The 16,034-nt window shown below is 39.6% G+C and overlaps 1 protein-coding gene across 1 annotated transcript; it reads left to right on the top strand.

The window, feature by feature from the left end:
- The first annotated feature begins 8,130 nt into the window (after window positions 1-8,130).
- Window positions 8,131-14,977, top strand: LOC111020751 (nitrate regulatory gene2 protein). The gene is made up of 4 exons (XM_022297504.2): window positions 8,131-9,619; window positions 9,905-10,089; window positions 11,286-11,509; window positions 13,858-14,977. Exons 1-4 carry the CDS (start codon window positions 8,371-8,373, stop codon window positions 14,636-14,638), a joined length of 2,439 nt encoding a protein of 812 aa, XP_022153196.2. The 5' UTR covers window positions 8,131-8,370; the 3' UTR covers window positions 14,639-14,977.
- Window positions 14,978-16,034: the final 1,057 nt, after the last annotated feature.

Genomic DNA, 16,034 nt, shown 5'->3' with positions numbered 1-16,034 from the left:
CGGGGACATGCATTTTGATTTGGTTGTACCCAGAGTAGGCGTCCATAAAGGTGAGCAGTTCGTGCCCGGCTGTGGCGTCCACGAGCTGATCAATCCTCGGCAGCGGGAAGCAATCTATCGGGCATGCTTTATTTAAGTTCGTAAAATCTACGCACATTCTCCACTTTCCGTTAGATTTTTTAACTAATACAACATTGGAGAGCCACTCGGGATACGAAATTTCTCTTATGTATTTAGCTTTCAAAAGTTTGCTAACTTCCTCAACAATTACATCACTCCGCTCTTTGTTTATAGGTCTTCTTTTTTGCTTTACAGGTCGGAATGACGGATCTATGCTGAGGCGATGCGTCATGATTTTCGGGTCAATGCTAGGCATGTCCTCATGGGACCACGCAAAGACATCCGAGTTGGATCTGAGGAAGTGGATTAGCTCCTCTCTGTCGGTGGCCCCCAGCTTGGTTCCTATGCTTACTTGCTTCTCGGGACTAAGCAGAGGAACAAGCTCGAGCTCCTCAGTGGGTGTGGCAGACTCCCTTCTCGACAGGTCGGCCTCGAACTCGAGCGTCCCATCCCTACCGGCGAGAGTTTCGAGGGCGCAGACCGATGAGTCTTTGAGTGCGAAGGCATAACACTCCCTCGAAGCAGTCTGTTCTCCTCGGACCGTGCCCACGCCATTGGGGGTGGAATACTTCAAAATTTGATGAAGTGTCGAGGGAATGGCCGGAAATAAGTGGATGATGGGTCTCCCAAAGATGGCGTTATAGGCCGATCTACCGTCAATTACCACGAACTCGGCCATTTGGGTGACTTGAGTTTGGTCCTGCCCAAGTGTGACCGGCAAGTCGATGCAACCCTCTGGGATGATCGATTCTCCAGAGAACCCAACCAGCGGTGTCGGGCTTTTCTTCAATTGCGACCTCGTCCATCCTAGGGCGAGGTAGGTCGGTAAGGACAGGATGTTAGCAGATGCGCCTCCGTCTACCAGCACCCTCCTGACCACCACATGATCAATCAAGGGGGCGATCACAAGTGCATCATTGTGGGGCAGGTGCACCTCCTCTAAGTCTGTACTGTCGAAGGTGATTGGGCAGGTCGGCCTCTGCTCCCTGATGATGCATACCTCGCGCCTGGCTGCACGAGCTAGCTCCTTTCTTTTATGTCTGGACTGACCCCCGCTTGGCCCTCCGAAAATGGTATTGATGACCACAAGTCGGTCAGTGCGCCGGGGCGGCGTCCTCGAACGCTTCCGCTCTTCCTTTTTCTCCGCCGAGCTGGTCCTGGGCTTTCCCACAAATTTCTTGAAGTAGCCATCTTGAATTAGATCCTCAATTTGGCGCTTCAACTCCCAGCAGTCCGACGTGTTATGGCCGTGCTCCCGATGGAAGCGGCAATACTTGTCCTTGCTGCGCCTCTCTGGGGCTCCCCGAAGCTTCTCAGGACGCTTGAGTAGTTTTTCCATTCCAGATTCCTCGATGTTCGTTAGGATCTCGGAAATTGGAATCGTGGTCGAAGTGAAGCGTTCGTAAGGTCGGCCGCTGGAAAAGGATCCCTTGTCCTTAGACTTGGGATCTGCCTTTTCTATATCTTTTTCACTTCTGCCCCGGCCGATCTTTCGTTCTGGTCGGCCGGTTTTGGTTCGGAGGAGCTCCTGTCCATCGATGACTTTCTTCGCCTTCTGAAGCACCTCGGCGAAGGTGGCTGGGGCCTCCTCTCCAAGTTTCACCGTGAGGGCCTCGTCGGCTAGACCGGTGAGAAAATAGCACATGGCCGAGTCATTGGAGCAGTGTGCGACCTTCAACTGCTCCTCCTGGAATCTGGTGACATATTCTCGCAGCGTCTCACCCTTCTTCTGTCTGATGGTGGCGAGATGGGTCGCTGTCTTTTTCTCATAATGCCGAGAAGAGAACTGGGCGAGGAACTCCCTTCTCAGTTGAGAGTAGGTCGAGATCGACCTGGCTGGCAGTCTCCGATACCACAATCGCGCGCTGCCAGTAAGCGCGATCTGATAGGCACGGCACTTGATTGCGTCTGATGGCGCTTGGAAATCCATGAGGCCTTCAAAGACCTCAACATAATCCTTGGGGTCCTTCGACCCATCATAAGGCTTCACGGTAGGAGCTTTGAACTTCGGAGGGATCGGTGCTTCCAAAACGTCCGAGGTGAAGGGCGATTCTCCCAAGTTGCCATCGTTCAGTGAACCTTCTTTCTGCTCACATTTGGCCTTTAAGGCCTCCACCTGAGCGTCGAGCTGGCCCCTCAGCTGGTTGAACTCCTCCCTTGTAATCACTCCTGCAGGAGTTGCTGGGTTGTGAGAGGATTCAGCCTACTGGTTGGAGCTCCTGTGTGAGCGGGATGGTGACTGTCCTTTTCGGAGAGATGAGCCTCTATTTCTGTTGAGATGCTCACGGAGGTCTCCCCCCCGGCGGGTGTGTCCCTCGCTCTCGATGTCTTCGGGATGTTCCTCCTCAACTGGGCCGAGGTGGGAACCCCTTGGCTCGCGTATGTCAACGCGCGTCACTCGGTTCTCAGATCGAGACCCTGTGCCTGCAGCTAATATCATTTCGTTATACATTTCCTCCATGGACCGCATTTGTGTGCGCATTGCCTCCATTTCTCTCTGGAGTGCGTCAAAGTTCTCACTTGTTGGAGCCGGGGCTGGACCCCGGGCGCCCTTCTTAGAGGTACCACCTCGGCCACGGGTGGCCTTGGATGTCCTTGGGTGCGCAGGTGGTAGGACAGGCGCGGTGATTCGCGCCGACCTGCGGAGGGGTTCTGTTGCTAGGCCGTCGTGGCCTTGCCCCTCTACCACTGCTGCTCCGACCTCCCTCTGGTGGGCATCGTTGGCAGCTAGAGTCCTTCGATCTGCCGTATTGGTCGAGTTCGCTGGTTGAACCATGTTCGCTCGCGTGTTGGTTTAAAAGAATTGGGATGACTTAGATTGTCTTCCCCACAGACGGCGCCAAATGTTTATGCAAAGATATGCACAACAATGTACTTCAGATTGCAGCTCGAACTCGGCCTCCGGACCGACCTGAATACTTGGGCGGACCTGCACAAAAAGGTGAGCACTCCGACGATCAAGTCAGTGTAAGTCGGATTCCCAGTTTAGCTCGAGGTCAGAAATCATCGTCCCTGATCGTGGAGTGAGGTCCTCTACTTATGGGTGGTAGTCCCGCTAATCTCGCTACGGTTACACTCGGTAATCTCGGGACCGTCGGTTACACCCGGTAATCTCGGGACTGACGGTTACACCCGATAATCGCGCCGCTGACAGTAGCTCACATCGGCCCCTACCGAGTTTCCCGGTAGGTCGGACCTCGGCCAGGTTCACCTCGGCCCTCATACTTAGCATCTGTCGACGCTAGTGGTGGTGATCTCGGCGGTCCGAGCTGGGCATGACTCATGAGTCATCTTGAAGCACCAATAGGGTCCTCCACGTGTCCAGGGTATTCTCTTCCCCAAACAACTTCAAAAGTTACAAAAGTAGTCAAATATGAAGCGAAATATTATTTTATTTAAATCAGATTAATAGAAAGAAACTATTTGTTGCAAATAATTGAGAAATTAAATTATCTTTTTCAAAAGAAAAAAAAAACAAAACAAACAAACACAAAGATTTCATCAATATGGTAAAAGTTTGGTTTTAATAACCCTTGGTACAGTATTTAAACTTTAATCTAATTAATATTTTGGTTTAAATATTATTTTTTTCTTTGTATTTTTTATTTTAGTTCATTTTATCCTAATACCTTCAAAATGTCTATTTTGATCGTTGTACCTTTTAACTTTTGTTCAATTTAGTCCTCATACTTTCAAAGCATCAATTGGCCTCTATGCTTGCAAAATTTTATACACAATAGAAACTTTTTAATAAAAATTTATGGCTAAATAAATTTAGTAGATGAAGTATCATGCTAAAATTTTAATCAAAATAAATGAGATTAAAATGAGAGTGAAGAGATCGAAATGGTCACTTTTTAAAAGTATAGGGGCCGGCCAAAATGACAAAATTAACAAAAGTTGAAAGTATGAGATCAAAATAGACGTTTTGATAGTATACGAACGAAAATGAACCAAAGCTGAAAGTATATGAACCAAAATAGTATGTCAACCTGAGCATTACTCAACTGTTAAGGCACCTGTTTATGCAAAGAATTGCACAACGTCTACCCTTGGTCAAACTCGAACTCGGTCCTTGCTCCGACTCGAAACTCAAATGGAAAACCTGCACAAGAGGACAAAATCTCCGACGCTCAAGTAAGTAAGTAGATCGGACTCAATATTAAGTTTGAGGAGAATTTTTGATACCTAATGGAATGAGGCCCTTTATTTATAGATTTAGGTCCCGATAGGGGTTGCAACAGGCGGTTGCTCTGGTCGGAATTGAGGTCGGAAGTGTCGGGTTTGAGCAGATCGAACCGGACAGATTTTCTTGAGTACTGATGACTTGAATAAGAGAAATGGTGACTAAGCTATCCATCTTGGAAGATTCTGAGATGGACCTGCATAAGAGTCTATTTGAGAACATGCCTTCTACCGAATCACTGTCTTCCACGTGACAATCTAGTTTCCGTCCCCAAACCACACCCATCTCCGAATAAAAGACCATGAATTTGAATCCCCACTCCCATGTGTTGTATTTAAACTTAATATTTTCTAGAGAAAAAATATTTGCTTGCTTAATTGTAAAATATTTTCTTTTAACACTAAAAATACAATTTAGCCTCTAACATTTTAAGTCAGTTTTTTTTTTCATCTCATTTTTTAGGATTGAATTTTAAACATCTATATTTTAATTGATAAAATAAACATGTCCCTATTGATCATATTCTAAATGATTTGCTAGTATAGAAAAAAAATTTATTATATTCAAAAATAAAAATAAAAATAAAAAGTTATTTGACACATCACATTCTTCTTTTAAATTGTGATATTAAAGATTTCATTGAAAAACAATTAATTTATTAAGAATGAAATTGAAGCTTTTCAAATATTAAGAACATACTGAAAATTAATGCAAAACTTTTGTTTAAATAAAATGAAGCCAAATAAAATAAAAAGAAACTGTTTATTTTCATATAACTAAGACATTAAGTAATATTAGGAAAAAAACACACACCAAAAGATTCCATCTAACTTTACAATATGGTAAAAGTTGGGTTATGAAAACCCCTTAAACAGCATAGCTTGTTCAAACTTTTTCTACATTTAACCTTTTCTCTAAAAAAACAAAAACATATTTGCCAACTTCCTTACCATCAAATAGTGATTTAAGAAAATAATAATAATTAACAATCCATACAACTAAAATATGTCGAGCATAAATCAAAGGATACATTTATGCCTCTTCATTGAATCTCAAATTTCTAATTTTTACCGATTCATCCATGATGTAATATTTGTTAATATGAGCTTAGTTCAGTGGTAAATAACATGTCTCTAATCAAAAGGTCATGAGTTTCAATTTCTGATCCCTACTGATCCCTACCATGAAGAGAGAAAAAGAGGTCGTTTTTGCTTTTTATTTTTTATTTTTGTTTTGAGAAAACTCAAGATCCCATTTCTAAACTTTATCATAAGGAAAAAAAAAAGAATCAGAAAAATTATCTTAAAAAAAAGAAGAACAAAACTAAAAAGAAAAATTCCACAACCAAGCAGCAAAAAGGAGACAAAAAGCCAACAGGGTCACAGCCCACAAGCTCATGAACAGCTAAAACCCCTAAAATTAATCAAAAAGCTTTGTACGCCCCACATAATATGCATATCTTCCATACCTTCTATATCCAATCAATTTTCACACTTTTTTTTTCTCATCAAAATATTGTAAATTTTGAGATTTACTAAAGGAGAAAAAAAGTTGTTTAGTTTGAAACTTAGTGAAAAAATAAATTTGTTAGTGACAATATTAGTTGTGGTTTGGTTCCTCACAAGATCTTGCATAGTTTCAATGATGCTATTATTGGGTTGAATGACGAAATATACCAGATCCAGAGATCCAGTGTAAACCTTGTGACATTCGCTCTTTGTTCTTTGAGTCGAGTTAGCTTCGACCTCAACCTATTGACAACATTAGCAACATTACGGAATTCTTATCATTAGGGATAGTGTAGCTTGGCAATACCAAAGTATTAAATTTCTGTCGACATATCGGTATTTCCATCGATATTTCTATCTGTCCATGAGTTCGACATTGACATGAAAAGTTAATCTAACATTTCTATAGAATCGGAAAAAAATCGAACAAAATATATAAAATATCACTAATATGAACCTAATGTTAAAATTAATAAGTTTTAATTTATTTAAATAGGTAAAATATTTGTTTGTTAATTTAAATATTTATTATGATTTTTTTTATATTTTTAAGTTTTTCTAAAAATATCCATCTACATCAATATTTTATCAATATTTTTATCAACGTTTCTATAAAATTGAGGCCTCGATATTTTTATCGACCAAGACATCGACATTTAAAGGTATACACCCACTCCAAGTTCTCTTGATGGTGAATTTCCAACAACTACAATATTATATAAGGTATTAATTTTTTAACCATTAGAAAAATATAATGTGAAAATTAGATAAAAATAATTGAAAGAGATATTTTATTATGTCTAATTGAAACTTTATTTTAAAGTATTAAAATATTTGCTATAACACAATTATTTTTTATCAGTAAAGGTTAAATATATTTTTTTTCGCTAAACTTGAATATAGCTTAATCGGATAAGGCACATATTTTCGACCAAAAAATTCTGGATACGTATTTCCACTTTTACATATTGTACTAATTAATATATATATATATATATATATATATATATAATTCTTTTAATCATATGTATAATATTATTAAAATTAATAAGGCTAAATTATAAATTCAACACACGAACTTTATGTAATGCTAAAACTTTAAAACATTAAAATTATTTGTTTTTAAACTTTCAATTCTTAGTCTAATCCCGATTTTGTCATTAACGTTGTTATTTAAATGTCGATACGACATATTCATTACATAACTCATGGTTTAGCATAATGTTAAACAAAAAAAAAGTAGACAAATTAAATAATATAAGTTTAAAAAAAAATGGAGGGGTAAACAAGCATAATACATTTTAAACCTTTTTTTTTAATTATTTTTTTCCTTTTTTTTTTGTCCTTAAAGCGACTTCTCTTGATCACGAGACCAAATCTTTACCTTTAATTAGTTGAACTAATATATTGATATTATGGTTAATATGAGCCCAACTCAACTAGTTAAGTCATATATTTTTAACAAAAAAATGTCAAAAAGTTAAAATTTCTACGAACTAAAATAATAATAATCTATATTAATCCTAAGCGATTATTAGAATCAAAACCGGAAGTTTATAGATGATAATTGATTTTTTGTCAAACTCAGGAGACTAAACAAATACCACCATAAACTTCAGGTGAAGGGCTAATTTTATAATTTAATTTATAAAATATCTACCATTAAATTATAAGTTTAGTCTATAAGATGATGTCTAATATATTTTTAAATTTTAAAAAGAATCTATTAGATCCCTAGAATTCCAATTTTGTCAAAGTCTTTAAATTTTCAATTTTATGTCTATTAAGTCGATAATTTGTTCCAATTTTCTTTAAAATTCAAATACGTATTACATAAAAAAATTTAATTTTGTGTCTATTTCAACTTTAAACTTTCAATTTTGTGTCAATAGGTCCATAAATTTTAAAAGTTGAAAAAACATCCATCGTCCATGTACTTTCATTGAAATAACCATTTAGTCATTGATGTTTAGTTTCCTAAACTTTAGTTTGTAACAATTTAGTCTATTTAATTTAGGATTTTGTAACGATTTAATCTCTATTATGAAAAATGTTGTTAAGATCTAACGTAGCTTCTTTTTATATACGTAGATTGATAAATGAACAAGAAACCAAATTTATTTCTTTATTTTTTAAAGAGATTGCATTCATAAACTAACTCAATTCCATTTTAGATGAAACCATATTACAAATATAAAAGGTAGAAAAATAGGAACTAAATTATTATATAATAAAAACCTAACGATTAATTTTGATGAGATTTTTCATTATTTTAAAGGTAGTTAAACATTATAATATGATTTAAAATAGAGGTATTGGTGTAATTTTGATATAGATTTATTTGCACCACATCCGAGAAGTTGGAAAACAAAATGGTCCAAATTTGATATCACTCGAAGGCAGAAAAAGTGAAGGGAAAGCGAGACCCGAAATGGGTGCTGGAAGACCCAGAGAAGAATCGTAACACAAATCAAAATTACTCCACTTCCCACTCTCCACTCTCCACACCCTCACGCTTCTCCTCGCCGGCCGCCACCGCCACCGCTGCCGCCGCCAATGGGCTGTGCCGCTTCCAAGCTCGACCACGAGGACACCGTGCGCCGGTGCAAGGATCGGCGCCGCCTCATGAAGGAGGCCGTCTATTCACGCCACCACTTGGCCGCCGCACACGCCGACTACTGCCGCTCTCTTCGCCTCACCGGCTCCGCCCTCTGTGCCTTCGCCGCCGGCGAGGCCCTCTCCGTCTCCGACCAAACCCCCGCCGTCTTCCTTCACAACGCCCAAAACCCTCCCAAGCCACAGCCCTCGCCGCCGCCGCTGCGACGAGTTTTCACTACGAATTCCGTTCCGGCGAGTGTTCCGTCGCCGTCGCCGTCGCCATCGCCGTCTCCTTCTCTCCACCCTCCCCCGGCGCCGCCGTCGTTTTCTACCTCTCCTTCGCGCACCATTGCGAGCTCCAAGCTCCCGCACATCCTGTCTGCGCCTTCCGTTCAGCACCGCCATCACCGCCGCCGCAAACAGACGCCGAAGCTCCCTCATATTCTCTCCGAATCGGATCCCTCTTCTTCTCCGAGGAGTGAGAAATCTAGTTTCTCTGCTTCTTTTCCCACTGCTTATCCAAATTCCACTTATTCCAGTACTCCTTCCCAAGCCTCCTCCGTCTGGAACTGGGAGAGTTTCTATCCTCCATCTCCACCTACCTCCGAATTCTTCCAGAATCGATCCCAAACTCAAAGTCAAACTCAACCCAAGCCTCATCCAAACAGCCGTTACAACGATTACGATGACGAAACCGAGCAATCGGAGTACAATTTCTTCCAGAAAAACAAGAAAGATAACGACGGCCACCAATTCCATCAACAGAAGCACCATCTCGACGACACCGAGACTGAAAGAGAAGAGGTTCAATGCAGTGATTGGGGAGATCACTACAGCACCACGAGCTCATCAGACGTTGATGAGATTGACGGTACAGATGCCGATTTGAGATCGGAGGCCGATACTCGCTCTAATTTCGAATCCTCGATCCGGACGGAGTCGGTGGCGCCGGAACCGGTGACTCCTCCTCCACCGGCGAAGTACGCGACTCAGATGGAGAAGTTCGACGATGCAGGATCCTCCGCAGGAAGCTACCGGACGGGCGAGATCTCGGACCTGAGAATGGTTGTGAGACACAAAGATTTGAAGGAAATTGTCGAAGCCCTCAAAGAAAACTTCGAGAAGGCGGCTGCAGCAGGAGATTCAGTCTCGGAGATGCTGGAGATTGGAAAAGCGCAGTTGGACAAGAGTTTCCGACAGCTGAAAAGTAAGTTCAAAGTTGTCTTGATCTTCCATCTCTTTAAACACTCAGAAAAATTTGTTCAGGATTGAACAAAATTGCTGCAGTCTGGATCCAATGCCAGTGGTTTAACGCCTTCTTCAACATCAATTTAGAGATTGTCATTGTGAATTCGAAACAGCTCCCGGATTTTCTTGCAATTTCTCGGGAAACAAACACTAAACCTAATTCATTTTTAACGGAATTCTTGATTCGAAAGTTGATCTTCCCTCCATTCTTCGAATTGAAATTCGATTGCTAACATTTTTGCAGAGACGGTGTACCATTCGAGCAGCGTGTTGAGCACCTTGAGCTCGACCTGGACCTCGAAGCCGCCATTGTCGGTCAAGTACCGGCTCGACACCGGTTCCCTCGACCAACCGGGCGGTTCAAAGAGCCTCTGTTCCACACTGGACCGGCTTCTCGCTTGGGAGAAGAAGCTCTACGAGGAGGTCAAGGTAAGAAATATTAGATTTCGTCATTTTCCTTTTCCAATTATTTAATTAGAAAAAAAAATTATATATATATATTTTATTTTTGCAAAAAGGCGCTTTGAGAAATATGACTCAGCATGGTCTCTGCGATATGGTAGCGTGAGTCCACAGTAGGGTTTGCACAATGACGTAGATGCCCCTGGGTCTTTGCTCTTATCACGATAATGTCCACAGCATTTGACCGTGGGACGTGGGTATTTTCGTAATTTGGGATGTCGTGTTGTCTGAGTGACAAATATCTTTCGGTGCAATTATTTTAATGACTATAATACCCTTGAATATTGTATTATTGACAGATGGATCCGCCAAATTCACCGTTTTTCTAGCTTGTCCTTGTGGGCGGCTGGCGCTTTAAATGCACTTTTTTTTCCTTTCCCTTTCATATTTTATGGAACTTTTACTCTTTAATCTGTGTGTCTTACACTGCCTTTCATTCTCAACCACCAATTTGTTTGTGATGTAATATTCTTAGAAAAAGTTGCATTTTGTTAGACACCAAACTTTCTTTTATTTTTATTTTGTTTCATTGTATGCTGCTAATTTAAGCATTGATCAGATTTTAGAGTGTTTCTTTTAGATAGTCAGTACCTATAAGGGGATGTGTTAGTGTTTCACTGTTTAGTTTGCTGTAGGACTGTAGAGTATGTTTCTATATCTTTGAAACAAACATAACGATTGAATGAATATAGAAAAAGTGTGGTTTATTGGTTTTTGTGACTCTAACATATGCCCACGAGACCATTCATTATCTTTTATTTTTTGTTGGGATATCCATGAGTAGCACCTCGACTAATTTCACGGGATATCTGCTTGATTCTACTACATTGGTTGTCAGGTAACTCGTAGGATATTAAATCCTAGGTAGTTGGCCACCATGGTTTGAACCTATTCTCTTTATTCTTTTTGCTATTTACACCGGCCTTTATTGACCACTAGGCAACCCATGATGGTTCACAAGACCATTCATTATCTCTCTCTCTTTTTTAATGTGTGATAAGAAAGGGATAGATATTATGTTAACCATTCAAAGCCAACCTTGCATATTTACAGGCCTGTAATACTTGGTTGTTTTTGCGTCTTTAATTATGTGGAAACTGTATGTTTGGTGTGTTTTTGTGGTTATTGGTTAATGTGTTCTATAAAATCCTAATGAATTTCAGGCCAGAGAAGGTGTGAAGATTGAACATGAAAAGAAGTTGTCATCATTGCAGAGTCAGGAGTACAAGGGTGAGGATGAAAGTAAACTAGATAAGACAAAGGCTGCTATAACGAGACTGCAGTCGCTAATTATTGTCACATCTCAAGCTGTCACTACAACATCTACTGCCATAATTGGTCTAAGAGATTCAGATCTTATTCCTCAGCTTGTTGAACTTTGCCATGGGTAATTCCTCTCTTCAGACTTATTTTTTGTGACTAATTATTTTGATGCAAAATTATGAAGTGAAAACTGTGTGACGATAAGATTGACAAGAGAATGCGACTCACACATCCCTCCATAATTTCTAATTTGATGCCAGCAGTTACATTCCCGGATGAATGTTAAACTTTGCCTTTCTAACTTAAAATGTCTTGTGTGATTAAGTAAGACAGGCCACAAGCTGACGTGATTTGTCTTATAATTTTGAAGCTTCAAGGTTTTTATAGCTAAGAAACTAGGTCTAAATCCTAATGGCTCGAATTGCATCATTTTAGAAGAGACCCATTCCCTGCAGGAGTTTCACTTGCTTTTTAAACTGCACTATTATCGGATATGCCTTGTAATTGCTATTTAATGTTTGTTAATATCAGTGGCCCCCATCTCCATACTGGCTTACCGGTGATATTTCCTTAGAGCTTTTAACTTTAGGGTCATGGTGATTTGTTTCGACCTGTGTAATGGGATTAAGTGTCCCCAATGTTTTCTATTTTGTGATGAACCGCTGGTTGCTTGTTTTGATAACACAGTGTTTGGTGTCTGTTCATGGTCATTGCTTTATCATCACCGCATTTATGATGCCATTCTATTTCTGTCCAACAATGTCTGAATGCAATGCTTCTATGGTGACTGGATTTTGTAAGCCGACTCTTTTGCAAATGAGAGAAAAATAGTCAAAAAATTCATGCATAAGAACTAACTGCTTTAAGTATCCTGGTAATGTCTAGAGAGTCTCGCTTTTGAATTATGAGTTGGTCGCTATGGACCTTAATATGACCTTATCTCACTGATAGATGAACTCATCTTAGGAGTGTGTACATGAGATATTAATTCTTATCTTTGTCCATTCTCGATCTCTCCCATTGACATAGTGAAAATTTAAGTACCGAATCCCTTGGGGCTTTCCTAATTACAAAAGAGTTAACGTCACAGGTAGATGTTAAATCTAGCCTTTTCGTTTTCCAATTCCTTTCCTTGTCAGTAAAGATTCTGTAATTACTGACACCCTGGTTTCACAGAAGTGATTTTACTAGATTTTCTCAAGGGTTCTTATAGCGGTTTTTTGATTCACATAGCCCATGTCATTTGCTGCAAGTTACTCTTTACTGGCTAATGGAAGATCCAACTGTAGAAGACTTATCAATCTCTTCCCTTACAATACAAGCCTTCCTTTTCTGTTAACTTTCTGACGACTGATCTGGTTGGGAAAACTGGCTCTGTATTTTACATTCTACCTTTTATCTATTTTTTCCCCTCCTTTTTGGGGTTTGTATCTTCGAAAATTGTATGATTTTTCATTAATGAATGAAAATCTCGTTCCTTGTTCAAGATCTGGTTAGGAAAACTTTAAGACCTTAAGTTCCAGTGGTCCAAAGCTTCATATCTTTCTGTCCTCCCGGCTTCCTGTTACTGGGCCTTTTTGTTCTTTTGGCCTACTTCCAGCCAGCCTTTAAAGCTTAGTTCTGTGGCTGTGCTTGAAATGAGAACCCCAGAGACCGCGATGTATGGAAACCTAAATCTATAGCAGATAGTTCAGATTGTGCCAAAGGATTACACTTGAGGCACATTTAGGAAACTCTAGCAAGTTGGCAACATCAAAATATGCCTAGGGTGGGGGCATTATATTATTAGTTCTTTCTTTTTTCTCTTAAGATGGTACCCTGAACGTGGACTCCTCCTCCTATCTCAAGGAATGCCATTGGGATGGTGATATTTATATTCATTAGCCTAGAATTAAACACTTGGATCTTTTCATATCATTGATAAATTTATTGCGTGAAATTGTTTCCAAGTGACGATTTCCCTTTAGAACTCAAGAACACAGTAGTACAACCTATAGGAACAGATCCTATTCAAGTAAGGTCATCGTCCAAGTGACGATTTCATTCTACAGCTTGTAGTACGATGAAGACCCTGGGGTGAGTGGTTGGTGGTTTCCTTTTCTTCTCAGATAAGAGAGAACAAAGAGCTGTAAGAATCTGAGTATCACCTTTGCCGCCACCTCAAATTACCGCCACCTCAAATTATGAACCCTGATTTTGGCTATAGATAACAAACTCTCTGATGATAAGTAAACCTTAAGAACCTGTAAAGATGTGTTTAGGAGGTATCAAGGATTGGAGAACTCTGGTCTTCATTATTTTGTTGCATAAATGATAAAAGCTTCATTGTATTCTTTTAATGAAAAACACATGAATAGTTTTCTCTTGATATAGGAAGACTACTGTCAGATTGTTCACTTCTTTATTATTAATTATGTTTTCTCACTTCAAAGGCCTGTATTTGGACTTAATTTTCTTCATCATGTGATACAGGTTTATGTACATGTGGAGATCAATGCACCAATTCCATGACATTCAGAACAACATTGTGCAGCAGGTTCGAGGCCTTGTTAACCAAACATCTCATGGTGACTCAACTTCTGAATTGCACCGCCAGGCAACTCGTGATCTTGAATCCACCGTCTCGGCTTGGCACTCCAGTTTCTGTCGCTTGATTAAGTTCCACCGTGACTTTATCCGGTCCCTCCATGGTTGGCTCAAACTCTCCTTTCTTCCAGTCAACAATGACAACTTGCCTGACAACAAGGAACCTTCTGAGATATTTTGTGATCAGTGGAAGCTTGCTCTGGATCGTGTCCCTGACACGGTTGCTTCGGAGGCAATCAAAAGCTTCATCAATGTTGTCCATGTGATATCTGCAAAACAAACTGAAGAACTGAAGGTCAAAAAACGCACTGAATCAGCATCCAAGGAGTTCGAGAAAAAAGCTGCATCCATCATGAACTTAGAGAAGAAGTTTTACAACTCTTACTCCATGGTTGGCATTGGACTTCCTGACACTGGGCCCGACAACGGGCATATTTTAGATGCTCGGGACCCTCTAGCTGAGAAGAAAATCGAGCTCATCACCTTCCAAAGACGAGTCGAAGAAGAGAAGATAAAGCATTCCAAAGCAGTAGAAGTGACAAGAGCAATGACACTAAACAACCTCCAAACTGGGTTGCCTGGGGTATTCCAGGCCTTGACCAGCTTCTCGGCCTTGTTCATGGAGGCGCTCGAGTCGGTTTGTACTCACTCTTATTCTATCAAATAGACACACTATTTTCCCATTCTGGTCTTTCTTTTTGTTGCAGAAGAATGGAGTTGGATGGAACAAGGCTGGAGGGATTTTTCTTTAGATGAGGGGGGGGGGGGGGGGGGGGGGGGGGGGGCTCTAGTATTATCCTTATTGGTAAGTAATACAACATCTTGGGAAATTTTATTAATCTGTAAATATCTTGAATTTTTGCAAACTGATCCTTTTTCCTTTTTCCCTTGTTTGTTTGGGGTAAAACAAAAGGTTTGCCTGTATAGGAAATTGCTTGGATTGTTGTATCTGATTCACATTTTCAGCCAAATTAATAAATACAAAGCATCTTGCTTTTTCTTCCCACTCACCTCCTAAGAAAGCCACTTTTTTTTTATGATTTCGCTTCAATTTATACTCATATTATACACTTTCTATAGACAGGAACTTTGGATCATGGATGCTACATTTTGAACCCAATTACTCAACTGTTGTTAGGATGTAACTAATTTTGTTGTTAGCATTTCTTCTTCTTGTAAACTTTTGCGATTGTAACGCTCGGTTTATAGGTCTTGAGTGGATGTAGGCACGAATTTATTGAATCGATGGCTCTAAAATATACCTTGTTTATTCATGGAAAGTTCGTATCTTATTAATAGAGTATGTTTTCTGTTTTGTGTGCTGTGATATTATTTAGGTTTTAGGAATGTGCACAGAAAGGAAGAAAACATGGATCATATTTTTCCCTTGACATATTAGTATTTGTAAATTTAGGCTGCAAATACTCATTTTATTCGTGTACCTTTGACATAATTTTAATATGGAATTTCGCTCACTAAATTTTTTGAAAGGTAGCCCGATCAAGCTCCAACAAAAAAAAATTAAATAAATAAATAAATAAAAAATAAAGAAAAAGAAAATCCTTCTTCAATGTGGTAGAAGCCTGCAACGTTTGTTTATAATTGTTTTATAGTAAGTATAACATCACAAGTAAGATAACTGTTAAGGTGTAATGCAAACAATCGAGAATACATAACTACTTTAATAAAAAGTGTGTAGTAAAGTAATAGAACACTTTGTTATTTGGTGGTCTTTTTCTGAGTTGGGTTATAATATTTCAAAAGGTCTTCTTCCATGGCAAAGTACATTCTGGGCAAATATTTCTATTAGGTGGAAAGGTGGAAAAGAAAGTTAGGAAGAGGGAAAATGTGTTGGAGAGTATAGTGAGAGGTGCACGTCGATAGAATTCAGTGTGTAGAGATAAGTTTAGCATAGCGAGAAAAAGTAATTTGAAAAAGAAGGCGTGTCACGACGAGATATCAAATGTCGTCCAAAAGTATTTGATGAGGTATCTATCAATTTTTTTTTTTTTGGCTTTTTATTAAAAAGAAAGGAAAAAGGTGATATATATATATATATATCT

Source organism: Momordica charantia (genome assembly GCF_013281855.1).
Source record: "Momordica charantia cultivar OHB3-1 chromosome 7 unlocalized genomic scaffold, Mcharantia_2.0 BLBB01000007.1, whole genome shotgun sequence".
Taxonomy (NCBI): Eukaryota; Viridiplantae; Streptophyta; class Magnoliopsida; order Cucurbitales; family Cucurbitaceae; genus Momordica; species Momordica charantia.
Note: the sequence above shows the minus strand (reverse complement) of the source record. Positions and strands in the feature narration are given on the sequence as shown.